The sequence below is a fragment of the Prionailurus bengalensis genome, chromosome E4, assembly GCF_016509475.1.
Source record: "Prionailurus bengalensis isolate Pbe53 chromosome E4, Fcat_Pben_1.1_paternal_pri, whole genome shotgun sequence".
In the NCBI taxonomy this organism is placed as follows: domain Eukaryota; kingdom Metazoa; phylum Chordata; class Mammalia; order Carnivora; family Felidae; genus Prionailurus; species Prionailurus bengalensis.
Genome location: NC_057360.1, coordinates 22342364 through 22358236, shown reverse-complemented (window position 1 = coordinate 22358236; position 15873 = coordinate 22342364). Strand labels below are relative to the sequence as shown.

At 37.8% G+C, this 15873-nt stretch overlaps 1 protein-coding gene across 3 annotated transcripts in view; it reads left to right on the top strand.

The window, feature by feature from the left end:
- The window catches only part of HMCN1 (hemicentin 1), a 465703-nt gene that overhangs the window by 212595 nt on the left and 237235 nt on the right, over positions 1-15873 (top strand). For all 3 annotated transcript variants that reach the window (XM_043568168.1, XM_043568169.1, XM_043568170.1), the window contains exons 12-15: positions 3180-3321; positions 4424-4551; positions 6757-6870; positions 12265-12423. In XM_043568168.1, the coding sequence (XP_043424103.1) occupies positions 3180-3321; positions 4424-4551; positions 6757-6870; positions 12265-12423 (543 nt within the window). The remainder of the gene's footprint in view (positions 1-3179; positions 3322-4423; positions 4552-6756; positions 6871-12264; positions 12424-15873) is intronic.

Here is a 15873-nt window from a genome sequence, read left to right as displayed (position 1 = left end):
CCAATTCCACAGGCAGGAAAAACCCTTTAAACATTAACTTCAAAGACAATCATAATTTGAAGAACACAATGTAAACAGGAAAAAAAGGAGGGTGATTGTAAGCTGCTTGCAATTAGGCACTAATTAGTTTTATCCAGTTGTGTAGCCTACTGGTCTAGTGTTACCACTTGTATCTCCTTCAAATGTATCAGGATTTCTCAGACTAATTTTTCTTAGTGAAATTAAGCCACAATTTGCAGGCTAACTTATAGTAAAGATATATCATAAATATATAAAGATCTAACTAATTGAATTTCTCTATCTCATTTATATTAAAAATGCAGTTAACTGGAAAGTTGGCACCATGTCTGTTTGGCTCATCATTGTCTCCCTACAGGTTAGCACAGAGCCTGGAACATAATAATTGTGCAAAAACCACATGTTATTAAATTTATTTATTTTTGTTAATACCTATAACTTCTATTTCAAACACTGTGCAAGTGAATTTATTTTCATTTATCTTACTGAGTGGGAAATATTTACACTAAGAAAATTATTATTTCTTTGATGGTACTTTCTTTGAAGATTAATTCGCATTCTGTAGTAATATAGATGTAAAATGTGGAATTGATTAGGCCAGATATATCAACATTCCAGTTACCCCAGGGAATTTTTGTATCCTTTTTGACAATAACTTCCTGATTCATTACTTTGCTTTCAAAAGTCTGTTTTCTGCCGTAGAAGTGGAATGTATGCAATGGAAACTTTGAATAATTGCTATTTCCTGTTAGTTGTGTCCTGTGAATCCATGGGCATGAGATAAATGATCAATATAGCAGGACCTTGAGCAGTGGCAGGCATAAAAATTCTCAGAGCCAAGTTACAATTTAGGAAGGGACTGTATTCCCTCAACAGTTTTAAGTGCCTGTTATTTACAAGTCACTGTATAGCATGAAAGGGATGTTAAATACTGTAGAAAGCAATGTAATATGGAATAATATGAAAGAGATGGTCTTCACCTCAACAAATTACAATCTAATAAATAAAGAGCAGCAGCCAGGACAAGTGGTGGCTCCAAACCTGTGTTCACTAAATGGAAAGAGGCAAAAGGCCCTATGTAGAGACCTTTCCTGAGAATAGGTTTATCCTGAAGTTCCAACTTAGCAGACAGAATCCAGTGGTCAGCTGGTGGGAGCAAAGTAGGAAGGGGCCACCTGGTAAACACTGGAGTACAGAAACATGACATTGGAACCAAATTCATTTTACTCTCAAAGAGTATTTACTTCCTCTGCTTTAAAATTCCTTTGGTCCCTTCCCTGTACAGATTGGGCTAGACCCCTGATGGGGGTCATATAAAGAGCTCTTTCTGGGTTGGAGTCCAAGGAGGGGGCTCAAGGCCAGCACAATTGGGTTTACAGGGCACTCCTGCAGGTGAATGGTCCCAGTGATGCCCTGGTCATGGAGCTCTTGCCGTGGCTGACCACCATTCTCCTGCTGCTGCTGCTGCTCATACAGCTGAGCCACATGGCCAAGTTCTAAACCAAGATCCCCTTGTACTGTGTGCTCTGCCTCGTGGTCTCCAGTATGGCCAGGGTCATCTTATTACACCACAGCAGTCAGATGGTGGAGAACATGAATATCATCAGTTGCTTTGTCCAGCTCTTCAAGTACATATAGAACCCTTCACTTTGAGACACAGGGCCACTAGAAGGTGGAAGTGGGCCAACTCTGAGTCATCATTTTTTAACCACCAGAGTGTCCTGAACATGATAGGCCTGTTGGAGGCTCTCCACAAGTGTTGCATGTAGATCACCAAGCAGGCATTCTCTTCATGGGGCCCATAGGCCTGATCATGTGTCTTGGGGACATCTTCATCAACTGGCAGTGCTCCAGGACAAACCATGACTCTGATGTCTGACATAGGCCAGCCCATGGTCATAGAGTACCTCAGAATGTGGATCCACCCTGAGGACATGCAGAAGGACAATCTTTCAAGAAAGATGACTTTTACCTGGCAATTCAGGTCTAGGTGCCCATCATTTCTGTGGTATACTCCACCTTCTCCTCCTTCTGTGACCCCAAAAGGAAGCTCTTAATTTTTTTTTACATTTATTTATTTTTGAGAGACAGAGAGACAGAGCACAAGTTGGGGAGGGGCAGAGAGAGAAGGAGACACAGAATCCAAAGCAGGCTCCAGGCTCTGAGCTGATAGCATAGAGCCTGACACGGGGCTCAGACTCACAAACCGTGAGATCATGACCTGAGCTGAAGTCAGACGCTTAACCGACTGAGCCACCCAGGCACCCTAAAAGGAAGCTCTTTATCTCAGGGACATTCAAGGTGGATATATTAGATGCCATCCCCACCAGTGACCTCACCATGACTGATGTCCCCAGGCAATGAGGACTACTTTCTTTTACCTAAGACACCTCAAGAGAATGGACCACATCTGCCCCTAGGCCATGAGGACCACCTTCTTCCACATGTTCAAGACACTCCAGGAGAATGGAGTTACTGCAAGGCCAGCCCAGTAAGCAAGGCCATGGAGCAGAGTAGGACTGGGGGGCAGGACCTGGCGAGAGAGTGGACAGAGGGACCCTTCCCAATTCCCTGGCCTGCTCCAGCTGCCAAATATCACTGTATCTTGCTCCTGCAGCTCCCATGGCTTTCATTCAGGCCCTTCCTGTCACTGGCCTCCAATCCAGGTCCCTAAAGTCCCCCAGAGGAGAGTTAGCAGGACCTTTCCCAAGTTCTGAGGGCAAGGCCTCATCTACTCTCATGCTGTGGGATCTGGAAGTAGCAGTAGGCCTGACAGGGTTGGGCTGAGGTGCAAGGTCTCAGGACAAATGGCCAGAAGTAAGGCCCTCTACCCTGGAACTGCAGAGTAGTGGCAGGCTCCAGGGTCCCAGCCACAGCATCAGGCTTTCAGGGAGAAGAGGGGCTCTGCAGGGACCAGGAACCCCAGTCTCATGCAACCTGGGCCACAGAGAGCCAGGCTGCAGAGTCTGCAACTCCTGTCAACTTTGGGGAAGATCTCCCAAATCCCTGCTGCAACTTGGTTGTTACTTTTATAAACGAATTCTTGAAAGTGCAAATAAAAATAAAGATGTGGTAAGAAGCCTACAAATCTGCTAAGATAGGAAGCTCTTAACATCAGGATAAGTTGCCATTTCACCCTATATGTTTCTTTCTATTTGCAGAACCACCCAAAGTCACTGTGATGCCCAAGAATCAATCATTCACAGGAGGATCTGAGGTCTCCATCATGTGTTCTGCAACAGGTTTTCCCAAACCAAAGATCACCTGGACCATTAATGATATGTTTATCATGGGTTCACACAGGTACTGGGTTTGTATCACATTCTTTGTTTTTACTGAGTGAAATATTAATTAGAATGAATCAAAAGCCGGACAAAACTAATGTGACTAAGTCCCTATGGTTGAGGGAGCTTTGACCAAAATCCACAGCATTCGATTTTCTAAATAGGCCAGGAAATGTCCATAAAATAATAAATGATGACTTGACAGAGTTGGATGTTCTGCAGTCTTGAATTTAATGGCCAGGACTAAGAGCTTCACAATACTTTGCATTGGAAACATGACACCATAACCCTTGGCTTACCTTGAATAATTGAAATGGGGAAAATAAATGCTCTAGGGGGCAATATGTAGTTTCCACTGATCTATTAAAGATATGATCATGGGATTTAATAGGAGAGAAGGAGATGTCACGGATGGAACAGTAGCTCTAATTAAAATGTGTGCAGACATTCTTTGTAATTCCTAGTCACTTTTGCCATACTGCATTGAAATATATTTTATCTGCTGGATGCCTTTTAAAGACATTGAATCTTCTCACGCTCAGAATGCAATGACCATGGGGAACAGAAACAAGGAAGCTTCCAGCTATTGAGCTTCCATTACTCTGGGTTTTGTCTGAGGAGGAGGGCTTAGGTATGAGCCAGATTCTATTTCTAGACTCATCACTGACTTGCTGTGTGACAGGAGGCATTGTATCTCTCAAGTTTTCATTGTGAGGAATCATTTAGCATAGCAGTTTACAGAGTGTGATTGCCTGTTTGCAAATTCCACTTCTTCCATTTACTAACTGCCTTTGGGTGAGTTATATATTCCCTTTACTCATCTGTAAAACAGAGATAATAATCATATCTAACTCACTGGGTAATTGTGAAGATTTAAAACATTAATAAATGTAAAACTTCTGGAGCACTTTCTGGCACATAGCAAGTACTGAATACTGGCATCTATTATGATTATTGTTATTATTCCTACTACATCTACTATATTTCTTATAAAATGATGACATTAATAGTTTTTGCAAACAGCATCAAAAAATATAAGTCTAAAATATTTGTAAGGAGGTACTATAGTTTCTTCATACTGTTACTAGGGTATTTTCAATTTTATTTTCTTTTGTCCATAGGTATAGGATGACCTCAGAAGGTACCTTATTTATCAAAAATGCAGTTCCCAAAGATGCAGGGATTTATGGTTGCCTGGCAAGTAATGCAGCTGGAACAGACAAACAGACTTCTACCCTTAGATATATTGGCAAGTATAATCAGTTTAAAAAGCAATTAAAATAGGATGCATATCATATCAAGCAATGTAAAAGTACTTCTCTGAAAATTAATATTAGGAATCAGTTATAACCAGTCTTATAATTGATTATTTCACACATTAATTAAAGCAAATATTGTAACATTTAAGTTAAAAGTTCCGGGAGTGGATAGCTTCATTATTCAGTAGAAATCTAGGAGGCTTACGTCTTGTGGTAGAGTCCCAGATTGTCTACAAAGTCTGTCTTTCCATGGCTTTTCTGTTCTTTGCAATATTTTGCTTACATATTAATAAATTCTATATCCTTTCTAGTTTACCTCAACTTCCATTTTATATTTTTAACTTATATTTAAAGCTTTATAGTATCTCTATAGTAATGACATATTTATAACATTTCTGTCATTTATCCTGTCTAGCTGTTATTTCACTTTGCATCTTCAGTTTTTCCCCTCCAAACTCAAGCATTTATTGAGGATGCATTTTGTGATAATTATAATAAATATTCCATAATAAAATGTATAATAACATGTAATATATAATCTAATATATTTTAATATAATCATATACTCTAATAATATATAACAGAATAGAGTATTTCTTTTAATTTGGTCTTTCTTAAACAAATAAAGGACAAGGACATGACATGTTCAGTGTTAGTTTGTAATTGTGAATAATTAATGGCTAGCAGTCTACCCTGCCATTTATGGTAAGGTAGTGAAACTGGCAGTGGAGAGTAAGAAAGCTACAATAAAAATTAAGAATTGTAATTTGGTGTGTATAGATGAGGGAGGTAGCAAAAGTGTTGTAAATATCAAAGCTGAAAGCATAGAAAGAAGTGGTCTTCATTGATGGAAATGAGGAAGGCACATGGTAAGTTTGGAAGATTAGAGAAGAAATAGACAGTGGGACTGTAGAAAGCGGGTTGAAATAGATTCTGAATCATAGACACAAATTTCATTTCATTCACAAAGAAGCTAAAATAGTTGACCCACTTATTCACCTTATTAATTGCCCAGAGTATCTAGAATTGTGGAATGTGAAATAAAAGATGTATGTTATGAAGTCCTTACTTTTTGAGAGCCTGCATAATGGGAATGGCTATACATAGAGATATAGAAGAAAGCAGACAGACTAGTACTATAGCAGAGGACTGGTGGAGAGGAAGATTAATTCTGACTGGGAATTTGTAAAGATTTCTCAAAGGAGGCAGGACTTAAGCTCAGTCTGGAGGAACAAGTGGGATTAGAAGAGTTGTGGCGAAGGGCATTTCAGGCAGAGGAAACAGCTTTGCAAAAACAGGAAGATAGGAGAGGGTAGGGGGTGCTTTGGGCTACCATTTTGCTCTGCACCTTGTGATGAGTAAGACAGTGTTATGGAAGGTAAGTTACAAGAGAAAGCTCTGTACCAGTGTATGATTTTTGAAAGCCAAACTAGAGAATTGTGGAATGAATTCACTGAAAGCTTTCTTTCTAGGAGAGGGATAACATGATCTTTGAGAAGTTAATTCAATTTCTTTTAAACTACTTCAGTTGAAATTAGAAAGTCCTAACATGCCCAGCTAAGAGAAAAATGTATGAGTGAACTCTAAAGAATTAGGCAAAGAAACTTAGAGAATGTATGTATTTAGCATCAAAGGCAAAAAGAGAATGGAGGCTCTACTTTTTATAGAGGGTTAGACTACAACCCTCTCTCTGTAGTGAAACATGAATATCCTTAAAATCACATAGAAAATATTACAACAAATTCATCTACAATTATATTATCCTCATAATTAGCCAAGTCAGCCTTATCATAGCTCTTTTGATATTTTTATTACTATTACTCTTCTCTCTGTTCCTTCAGTATTACTTACTATTTCTATAAGATGTGTTCAGATTTCTAAGATTTGTCTTTCCTTATATATCTCTTTTTTTTCATAAAGACCTTTCAATTAATTTCCTAATTTTTTGTACTCTTTTATCAGAATTATTTTTGCTTAATATATATTTTTGGCCTTAATAAATAATTTTTCATCACACACATCTATCTATCAACACTTGCATTATAAGAGTTTCAATCTGTTTATAAACATTGAAATAACCACAAGCTCATAAATACTGGTAGATTTTGCTAAATTGGTTCATTTAGTGTAATCATGAACAAGGTCCACGTGGCACTGGGCCAGATGTTGACGATTTGCATGTTTGTTTTTTTCAGAAGCCCCGAAGTTGATCGTAGTTCAGAGCGAGCTCTTGGTTGCTCTTGGGGATACAACAGTTATGGAATGTAAAACTTCTGGTATTCCTCCACCTCGAGTTAAGTGGTTCAAAGGTACATTTCTTAAATGTGTTCATGTCTGGTTCACTTGCTTTTGTTTTCTCTTTTAAAAAAATGATTTGTTAAAATTTTGTTTTGGTGTGTGACTTAGCAGCCCCATAAAATGTGTTTATGATCTCACTAGAGACAATAGTTCAAAATTCTGAACTCTAAATTTCAAGATTTGACATCTGGTGTGGATTATAGGACCGTGAAAATCAAAGCAGGAAAAGTTCGCCTTTGCTAATCCAGCTGAACATTCTCTTTGTTAGTTTAGGATTGTTTCCTGTAGAAAATTGTCCAAGAATACTCTGTTAACGTTTAAAATGGCTTTCCTGATTTCAATTCACTTAGAGATAATAGCTGTCACTATTAGAAAGTTTTCTAGATTCCCAAGGACACGTTCTATAAAGTGCTCAAAAAAAGACATTAAAGCTTACAGGTAGTTGAAAGACAGTGTGATGGGCATCATCATGCATAGTAGATGTTTATATCAAGCATGGAAATTTTCTCCCTACATTCATAACATAAAGATTACACCTTTGTGATTCTATAATAAAATAACAGTAATGTGTTGTTTGTCTTAGTAAGAATACTCTTGGGTCCTGGTCCAGGCTCAGATGCTGACAGTAGATATCTGTGTAAAACGTCCTGCTTCTGTTTCTGTCTCAGTTCTTCCAATATATGAGAAAGAAAAATTCCTGCAAGCACTCTAACAGGGAGGTTGCTAGGATTATTGAGATGCTGTTTGCAAAATACTTTTTAATCTTCAGATGAAAAATGCTAAACAGTACAAAGAACTATTGTTGTGATTCTGTTTGTTAAATCACAGACGTTCCCATAGCAACGGGTTGATGTCATAATCACAAAATTATGAATTCACCTCGGGTTCAAACTCTTGGGGAACATGAGGTGAAAAAGAAAGGCTTTATGTAGAAAACAAACACATTTAAATAATACAAATCAAAAACAGAAAAACTAGGAGGTAATGCTATTTTCATGGTTTTCTATGTTAAATGATTTTTTGTCTTCATGTTTTCTCTGATAAGAAAGTGTTTCTGAATTTGCTTCTTAATTAGGTTTATTTCAGTTACCATAAGCTGTAATTTTAGTTATTTAAAAATCTTAAGTCTTTGAATTACAAATGAGGTAGATAATCAATGTCAAAGTCACATCATAATTAAATAAATCCAGAAAAAAATGTGTTATAGAAGCAGTAGTTCTTTTTTAAAAGTCAATGTGACCTGCTGACTTCTCTGCCTGTAGATAGCAGAGTCACACAGAAAGTCTTTTATTTTCCCAAATTGAGGCTACTTTTCTGAGTAAACTTAGTCTTCATGTTAACCTGGGTCCCATAAATGGCTTGGAAGGTAAGGAGGAGTTAGGGAGCCATGCAGTGACCACATGGAAGATTCTAGAATTGATTGCCTTTTAATTTTCTAAACCAAAGATGTTGGAGTTCAATGGGCCCAGTTAAATATATTCCATTTCTCTCAGTTATGAAACAACAGAGATAGAATGTGGACATTAAACACTGACAGACCAAATTAGAAGACATCCTCCAGTGTTCATCAACAGTATGCACAGTAGGCATAAACCCCAGAAATAGGCCAACCTACTGTCCTATCTGTACCAGGCAAGCATTTATTGCATATGCAGAGTCTGGATCATCAAGAACAAAATTAGAGGATAAACTCTGATGCAGGCTGGTTCCAGAAAGAAAGGGGGAAGAGGCAGCTGGGCTCTCCTTTTCCACCTCTGCTAGGGATGAGACAATGGGAGGTTAGGGAAATCCTACCTTATGGAAACCAAGGGGTGAAGAAGAGTCCTTACCTTAACCAGAAGAATAACTTTTTCTTCATACCCCTTTTTCTAGCAATTCTGATTGAATATAGGTAGTGATTAATTGATTGTAAGAACACATGGAATCTGTCCTCTTAACAAATTTTGAAGTGTGCGATACAGCATGGTTAACTATGGGCACTTTGTTGCACAGTAGATCTCTAGAACTTACTCCTCTTGGATAATTGAAACTTCATACCTGTTGAAGAATATCTCATTTCCTTTGTCCCCAACCCCCTGGCACCTACCATTCATTAATAAATTAATAAATTATATTCTATTCAGGCCATCAGAGAAAAGGAATTGCATAAGTACATATACCCATAAAAATTTTGGATTTTTCATTTTAGAAATAAGCAACATATAGTGGGTTCAAAAAAGAATAGAGACACTATCAAAATGTTTTATAGAGGATATTTCTGGTGAAACATTAAAGAAAGTAGGTTTTTCAATTTAGATTGGTGGTTCTTAAGAGTAATTGGGGGTTCCCCGTCATTTTTTTCAGGGAATCTCCGAGACTAAAATTACTTTCCTAATTATACTAACATATTATTTTTCTTTTTCATACTCATTGTCTCACAAGTGTATAGTGGAGTTTTTGGAGGGTACATGAAGTGTGATATCCAACAGAATGAATGCAGAAGCAAATATGAGCACTCAGCTGTCTTCTATTAAGCTAGACATTCTAGAAATTTGCAAAATGTGAAACACCACTCTTCTCACTAAATTTATCTTATTTTTGGAAAAATAATTAATTTCTCATAAAATATGTTCACTATGTTACAATGTCATGAGTTTATTATAGAATAAATACATACATTTAAATTTTTTCAATTTCTAAAATACTAAATACAAATAAATATAATCTATACAAAAAAAAAACCTCATTAAAGTCCCCAATAATTTATAAGAGTGTAAAAGGGGTTTGAAGGAAACATTTTTGAGAACCACTAATTCCCATCAACTATTTGAAAGGATCTTATGCCAGGGATAATGATTTCTCTGTTGTTAGCCTTTACATCCACAGAAACCAGAATTGAATTTAAAGTACAGCATAAAGAGAACCCTCTGCAGTGGTAATGATTGTTAAATCCTAGCATGGGTTGTCAGGAAAGTTTGTATATTTCACTCTGTAAAAATTCTAATCTTACCTAATATTAAAACTAAATAATCCCTATTCCATTACCATCTCAAAGTTCCATATTTCTCAAAGGCTTCCCAATAATTTGATGACTAATTTAGTAGATGACTTGACTAAACTGGTGTTTCCCAATTTACATTTTCATTATTGCTATTCTTTTAGCTTTTTTTTTTGAAAAAAAAACCTACTAGCTAAAAGGTCTTGATTTTATCCTTTGACATAAACAAAAGAAATAAGGGAGAAGTAAATTCCAAAATTCTAAATGCATTTTAGTCCAAACATTCTAATACTTGATGAACAGCTAGGTCATATTGCATTCTCCCTTAGTGGGAGGAAAGTTTATGTCAACATCATCTGCTTTTATTTATGAAAATTTCCCAGAGGCACATAGACACAGCTTTCGTTGCTTCTCTTATTCTCGTGTGGTATGTAGTAGCAAGCTTAAAAGGATGATTTGGGTTTTAAATATTGGAATGCTGAAAAATACTTTATTTTTGGCACTGATGGTCGCTATTGCAATTTTTTTGTTTTCAAATTTATGGCTCCTTTGACCCCTTCTGTTCTCAAAATTATAAAAACAAAAACAAATATAATTGTCTGCTTGTTGCCCTGAGTCTGTTGATTGGTGATTTTTATAGTATTCTAGAGGATTACTTGTTCTGGGTTTCTCTCTCTCTCTCTTTTTTTTTTTTTTTTTTTTTGTTAGAAGCTAAGTGAGATACTATGGTGGTCTTCAAAGCACATAGCTAGGGTAGTACATGACCTTTTGGAGAGCAGTTTTTTAGACTTGACATCTGGGCATGCTGTGCACCCCTAAGAACAATGGCCTTCCAACCTCCAGGAAGATTTTAGGATCCCCACAGGAAGTTTGCTATTACTCTTTACAAAAAGGATGTGGACACTAAGATAGGTTTAAAGATCCAGTAGTAGGTATTTTTTTTTTATGAAGCTGGCCATCCAGGTAATTACATTCTTGGGAGAGGAGTCACCCTGAAGGAGGAGAAACATAAGGAGAGACTAACCTAACTTACAGATTAGTTAAGGCATTGTTTTCCTTCATAGAGAAATGGTTCTCAGGGGATTGGAGGGGCTGAAGGGACACATAACATCAGGGACACACAGATAACTCAGACATAACTAATTTTTCTGCTGTCATTCTAGCCTCACACTGAGGTCAAACTCAATGCATGGTTTCATTTTCCACACATTTATTCCCTACCTGCCTCTTCGAGAAACCTGTAACTCCAACTTCAAGAACTTGATGAATAATACAGATTTAGTAGCGGTACTATGGGAAATTTCTATAAAACACTTCTTTCTGGCCATTGTTAGAAATTTCTCATCCAGGGGTGCCTGGGTGGCTCTGTCAGTTAAGCGGCCAACTCTTGGTTTCGGCTCAGGTCATGACCTCACGGTTTCGTGAGTTTGAGCCCCTCCTCGGCAGCCTATACCTCTCACAAGACACTAACTGTGACAGCATTCAGCAAACCAAAAACCCGGTCCATTGACCAAACAAAGAACACCTGTAGTCTCCTAAGCACTTTCTTTTCTTTTTTTTTTTTTTAACTAAAAAAAAAAAAAAAGATTTATTTGGACCTGACAATATGTATACCGAACAAATAATTATAATTAACATGCATTAAACACTCCTATTTTATTTTATTTTTATTTTTTAATATGAAATTTATTGTCAAATTGGTTTCCATACAACACCCAGCGCTCATCCCAACAGGTGCCCTCCTCAATACTCATCACCCACTGTCCCCCCACCCATCAACCCTCGGTTTGTTCTCAGTTTTTAAGACCTAAATAAGAATGAACTCTTCAAAGCTGTACTGGGAAGGACGAGGTTGGGGAGTGGGGTGTGGGAAAGGATGGCAGCTGTCACTGTGGCTGTGTTAGGTAAGAAGGGAATGGGAAGATGAAGGTTGAAAAAAAGGTTTCTACCAGCTTTGTGGACCAGCTTAGGATCTCCTAAGCACTTTCTAAATAACTGAAATTCATCCTGCCACAAAGCTGGTAGAAACCTTTTTTCAACCTTCATCTTCCCATTCCCTTCTTACCTAACACAGCCACAGTGACAGCTGCCATCCTTTCCCACCCCACTCCCCAACCTCGTCCTCCCCAGTATAGCTTTGAAGAGTTCTTTCTTATTTAGGTACATTCACAGTAGGAAATAGCTGGGGCCAGATTTTTGGCTCTTGGTTAGCACACAGAATCATACAGACTAATAAATCAGCTTAGTGCCAACAAACCCTTTGTCCTTTCTTTGCGTAAACATTGTTTAAGTGTCTGCGTTGTTCCAGACAACAGTATTGTAAAAACTTGACGGTTGATTTTCTTCAGCAGTCTTGAAATCAAACCAAGAGCAGAGTAAACTATGTAAATACTTTAGGGTTTAATGTTCTCTCTTTGTTTTGACCTAGGGGATCTTGAGCTGAGGCCCTCAACATTCCTCATTATTGACCCTCTCTTGGGACTTTTGAAGATTCAAGAAACTCAAGACCTGGATGCTGGTGATTATATGTGTGTAGCTGTCAATGATGCTGGAAGAGCAGCTGGCAAGATAACTCTGGATGTTGGCTGTAAGCATCCAGCTTTGATAGACACATTTGGTTTTTTCCATGCTAATAACTCTGAAACATTTGGGTGGAAATGTTTGTCAGAAAGGACAAGTGAGAGTTAGCGTCTCAGATTATTAACATAATCATGGTGGTAAACATTTACCAAGTGCTTTCTATATACCATGCATTGTGCTAAGAACTTTTATATGCATTAGCTCATTTAACTCTCATAGCAATCCTAAGACGAAGATACTATAAATATCTCCATTATATAGATAAGAAAAAGGAGGTGTAACAAAGCTAAGTAACTTGACCAGTATCACAGAACTATGGAGGGGCAGAGCCTGGATATTTTAACCCAGGTAATCTGACATCAGAGACTATAAGCTTCACTGGAATATCATCTATTGCCAGACATTTTCGTAACAGGAGTCATCCGTTCCGACACAAAATTGCTAAGTATTAACATCTGGAGGCCAGAAATTAGACTTTGGCTCTAGACCATAATTTGGAGATGTTGATGATAGCAAAGGTAGCACATTGTGCTTTTATTTTAAAAAAAAATTTTTACTAGCAATTACTCCTCAAGTACTAACAACAAATAAATGTCAGTCACAATGTGAAGGATACAGCATGTGTATGACCACTGTCATCAGATTACTCAAGAAGTTTGGTTCTTTCTCCTTCTTTGTCTCTCTATGTCATGTTTCTTAAAAAATAATTGATACACAGTGTAGGAACACATGAAATAAAACAGAGCTTGCTTTGTATGAAAAGGAACCTGGCAGCTTAATTCTAACAAATAATTCAAACATTGACATTAGTTAAACTTATAAAATATGACATTTTCTTAAATTGTATTTTCATTTATGTATGATGATTTTCATGCATCAGCTGTTTTTTTTTTAAACAAAAGTTGGGAACTATAAAGAAAATGCAGATTTTTTTTTTTTAGGATAAAGTAATACAAACCATTCCAGTTCTATCTTAATTCTCTAAATGAATATCCTGGCCCTCCAAGCTTAATATGTTGTTTCATATAAACTAATTTCTTTCCTCCTGGGATCTTTTATGATCCCCTTGCCCCTGGGCTGTCTGGTGAACACTCTGTACTCTTGGTGATTATGCTCTTGGGGTAGAATCAACAGAGCTGGAAATGGCCATAAAGACCACTGTAGAATCTGTCTAAGGCACAGCAAAATGTGTTTGACCGTGACTAAAAGCTGACGTTATTGAGAGAAGTGCCTTGGAAATAAGATTGGAATCTCCGGGGGGAGGATATCTGAAGTTAAAACACAAGGAATGCCTTTAGAAATGTAAGGCCCAAATGAAGAGGGTCACTTGGTGCAGAATTCTTGTTTCTAAGAAATATATAAGTATCGTGTTTCAAATTCCCAACATTTTCTAGTTCTGCCTCTTCCTCTTTCCTGCTCAGGTATTTTATATTGACCCAACATCCTTCTAGAGTTGTCTGGCTTTAAGGAAGAATGAATTAGCCTGAGTAATTGTTCCCAGCAAAAGGGGAATGACACTCTCACCCCTCTCCAAGATTATGGAAAATATTAACAACATACACATTTCCTTGCTTACTTACTGCTTTCTTGATGATATTTTTAGTTTCTGAACTTTCCAGGTTCTCGCTGTTGACTAGTGAAAATCCATGTAGCCTTAGGGCTATCTGTGCTGGAGTGACTTGCATTGGATTAGGAAACATCCTAACCAATATTTTGTATTTATCCTCATTCCGTGAACTGAATTTTGTTTTATCTTCACTCATATTCAAGATCTTCACTCTCTATGACCTTTTCTTTCTTTTTTTTTTAAATTTTTCTTAACATTTATTGATTTTTGAGACAGAGACAGAGCATGAACGGGGGAGGGTCAGAGAGAGAGGGAGACACAGAATCTGAAACAGGCTCCATGCTCTGAGCAGTCAGCACAGAGCCCGATGAGGGGCTTGAACTCACGGACCACGAGATCATGACCTGAGCCGAAGTCGGACGCTTAACCGACTGAGCCACCCAGGCGCCCCACTATGACCTTTTCTAAAACAATGGCTTCTCAACTTTTATTCCAGTAATTGTTCTGTTGGAGCTATTAACATGAACTCAATTGTGTCCTTACTGTAACCATGATCATTAACAGTTGCCAGATAACTTCATTCTAACACCATCGCCATACATGCATCCATTATGCCTTAATAACTATCTCCTTACCCACCATTAGAATTCTGATCACTGTGGCTCACAAAGTTTGGTTAGACCTTTTCTGTCCACATAAAACTATGGTCCCATATCCTAGCAGACACAGGGTGTAACTGCTAAGGCCTGTGCAAATCACAGTTGCAGTGATGGTTGTGGTTATCACTGTTAGGTTTAGAAGCAAACAAACAAAAAACCAAACTATTCCTCAGAATGTATATAGTGGCTAAGAGAATGGGCTTTGGAGAGAGGCTGGGTTTTCTGCCTGACTTTTTTTTTTTTAATTTTTTTTTCAACGTTTATTTATTTTTGGGACAGAGAGAGACAGAGCATGAACGGGGGAGGGGCAGAGAGAGAGGGAGACACAGAATCGGAAACAGGCTCCAGGCTCTGAGCCATCAGCCCAGAGCCTGACACGGGGCTCGAACTCACGGACCGCGAGATTGTGACCTGGCTGAAGTCGGACGCTTAACCGACTGCGCCACCCAGGCGCCCCTGCCTGACTTTTAAGAGTACCTACCTGATACGTTGGTTATAAATTTGAAATGAAGCATCATCACCCATGTGCATTCAGCATGTCCATTGGTTACTGCTGTTCATCTAAGGCTGCTTAATGGCATATGTATCAAAAAAATGAACTCCACAAATTGAATTACCATTCTGATTCTCTGCGTCTTAAAAAGTAATATAGCAATGCATATATAATAGTGGCATAGTATTTAAGATTAAGCATTGGGCTTTTAATATGAAAGTCACTGTTTCCAATTGATTTTCTTTAAAGGCTTGAGACAATTCAAGCCTTTACTACTACTATTAGTAGTAGTGCATAAAATTCATTTGAGTTCCAAAACTATCGGGCATAAATTTAAGTAGCTTATGACCTAAAAAGAAAAACATACCTTTATCCCTATCATGTAGCTGTTGGACTTTCATATTGTTTTTGTGGGCCTATTACTTTGCATCAATAGTAGATCAAAAAAATAATAGTAATAAAGCTGTTCAATATTATTGTTGAGTTATAGCTTCTTGTAGTGAGTCTCCTTTTTCCTGCTTCTCATTATCAGGGCTCTGAGTTATGGACATTTCAGGTCAAGAGGGAAAGTTACCAGTGCTTTCCATCCCTTTTTTAAAAAGAGGTAGTGAATTGTGAAGTCATTTGGAAGAGAAGAAGATTGGCTACATCAAACAAAATGTTGGCCTGGCAGCGATTTTATTTGCAGCATTCCACACCACTCAGGGTTTGAGTCCTAGACTGTGGTTTTGTGTTTTG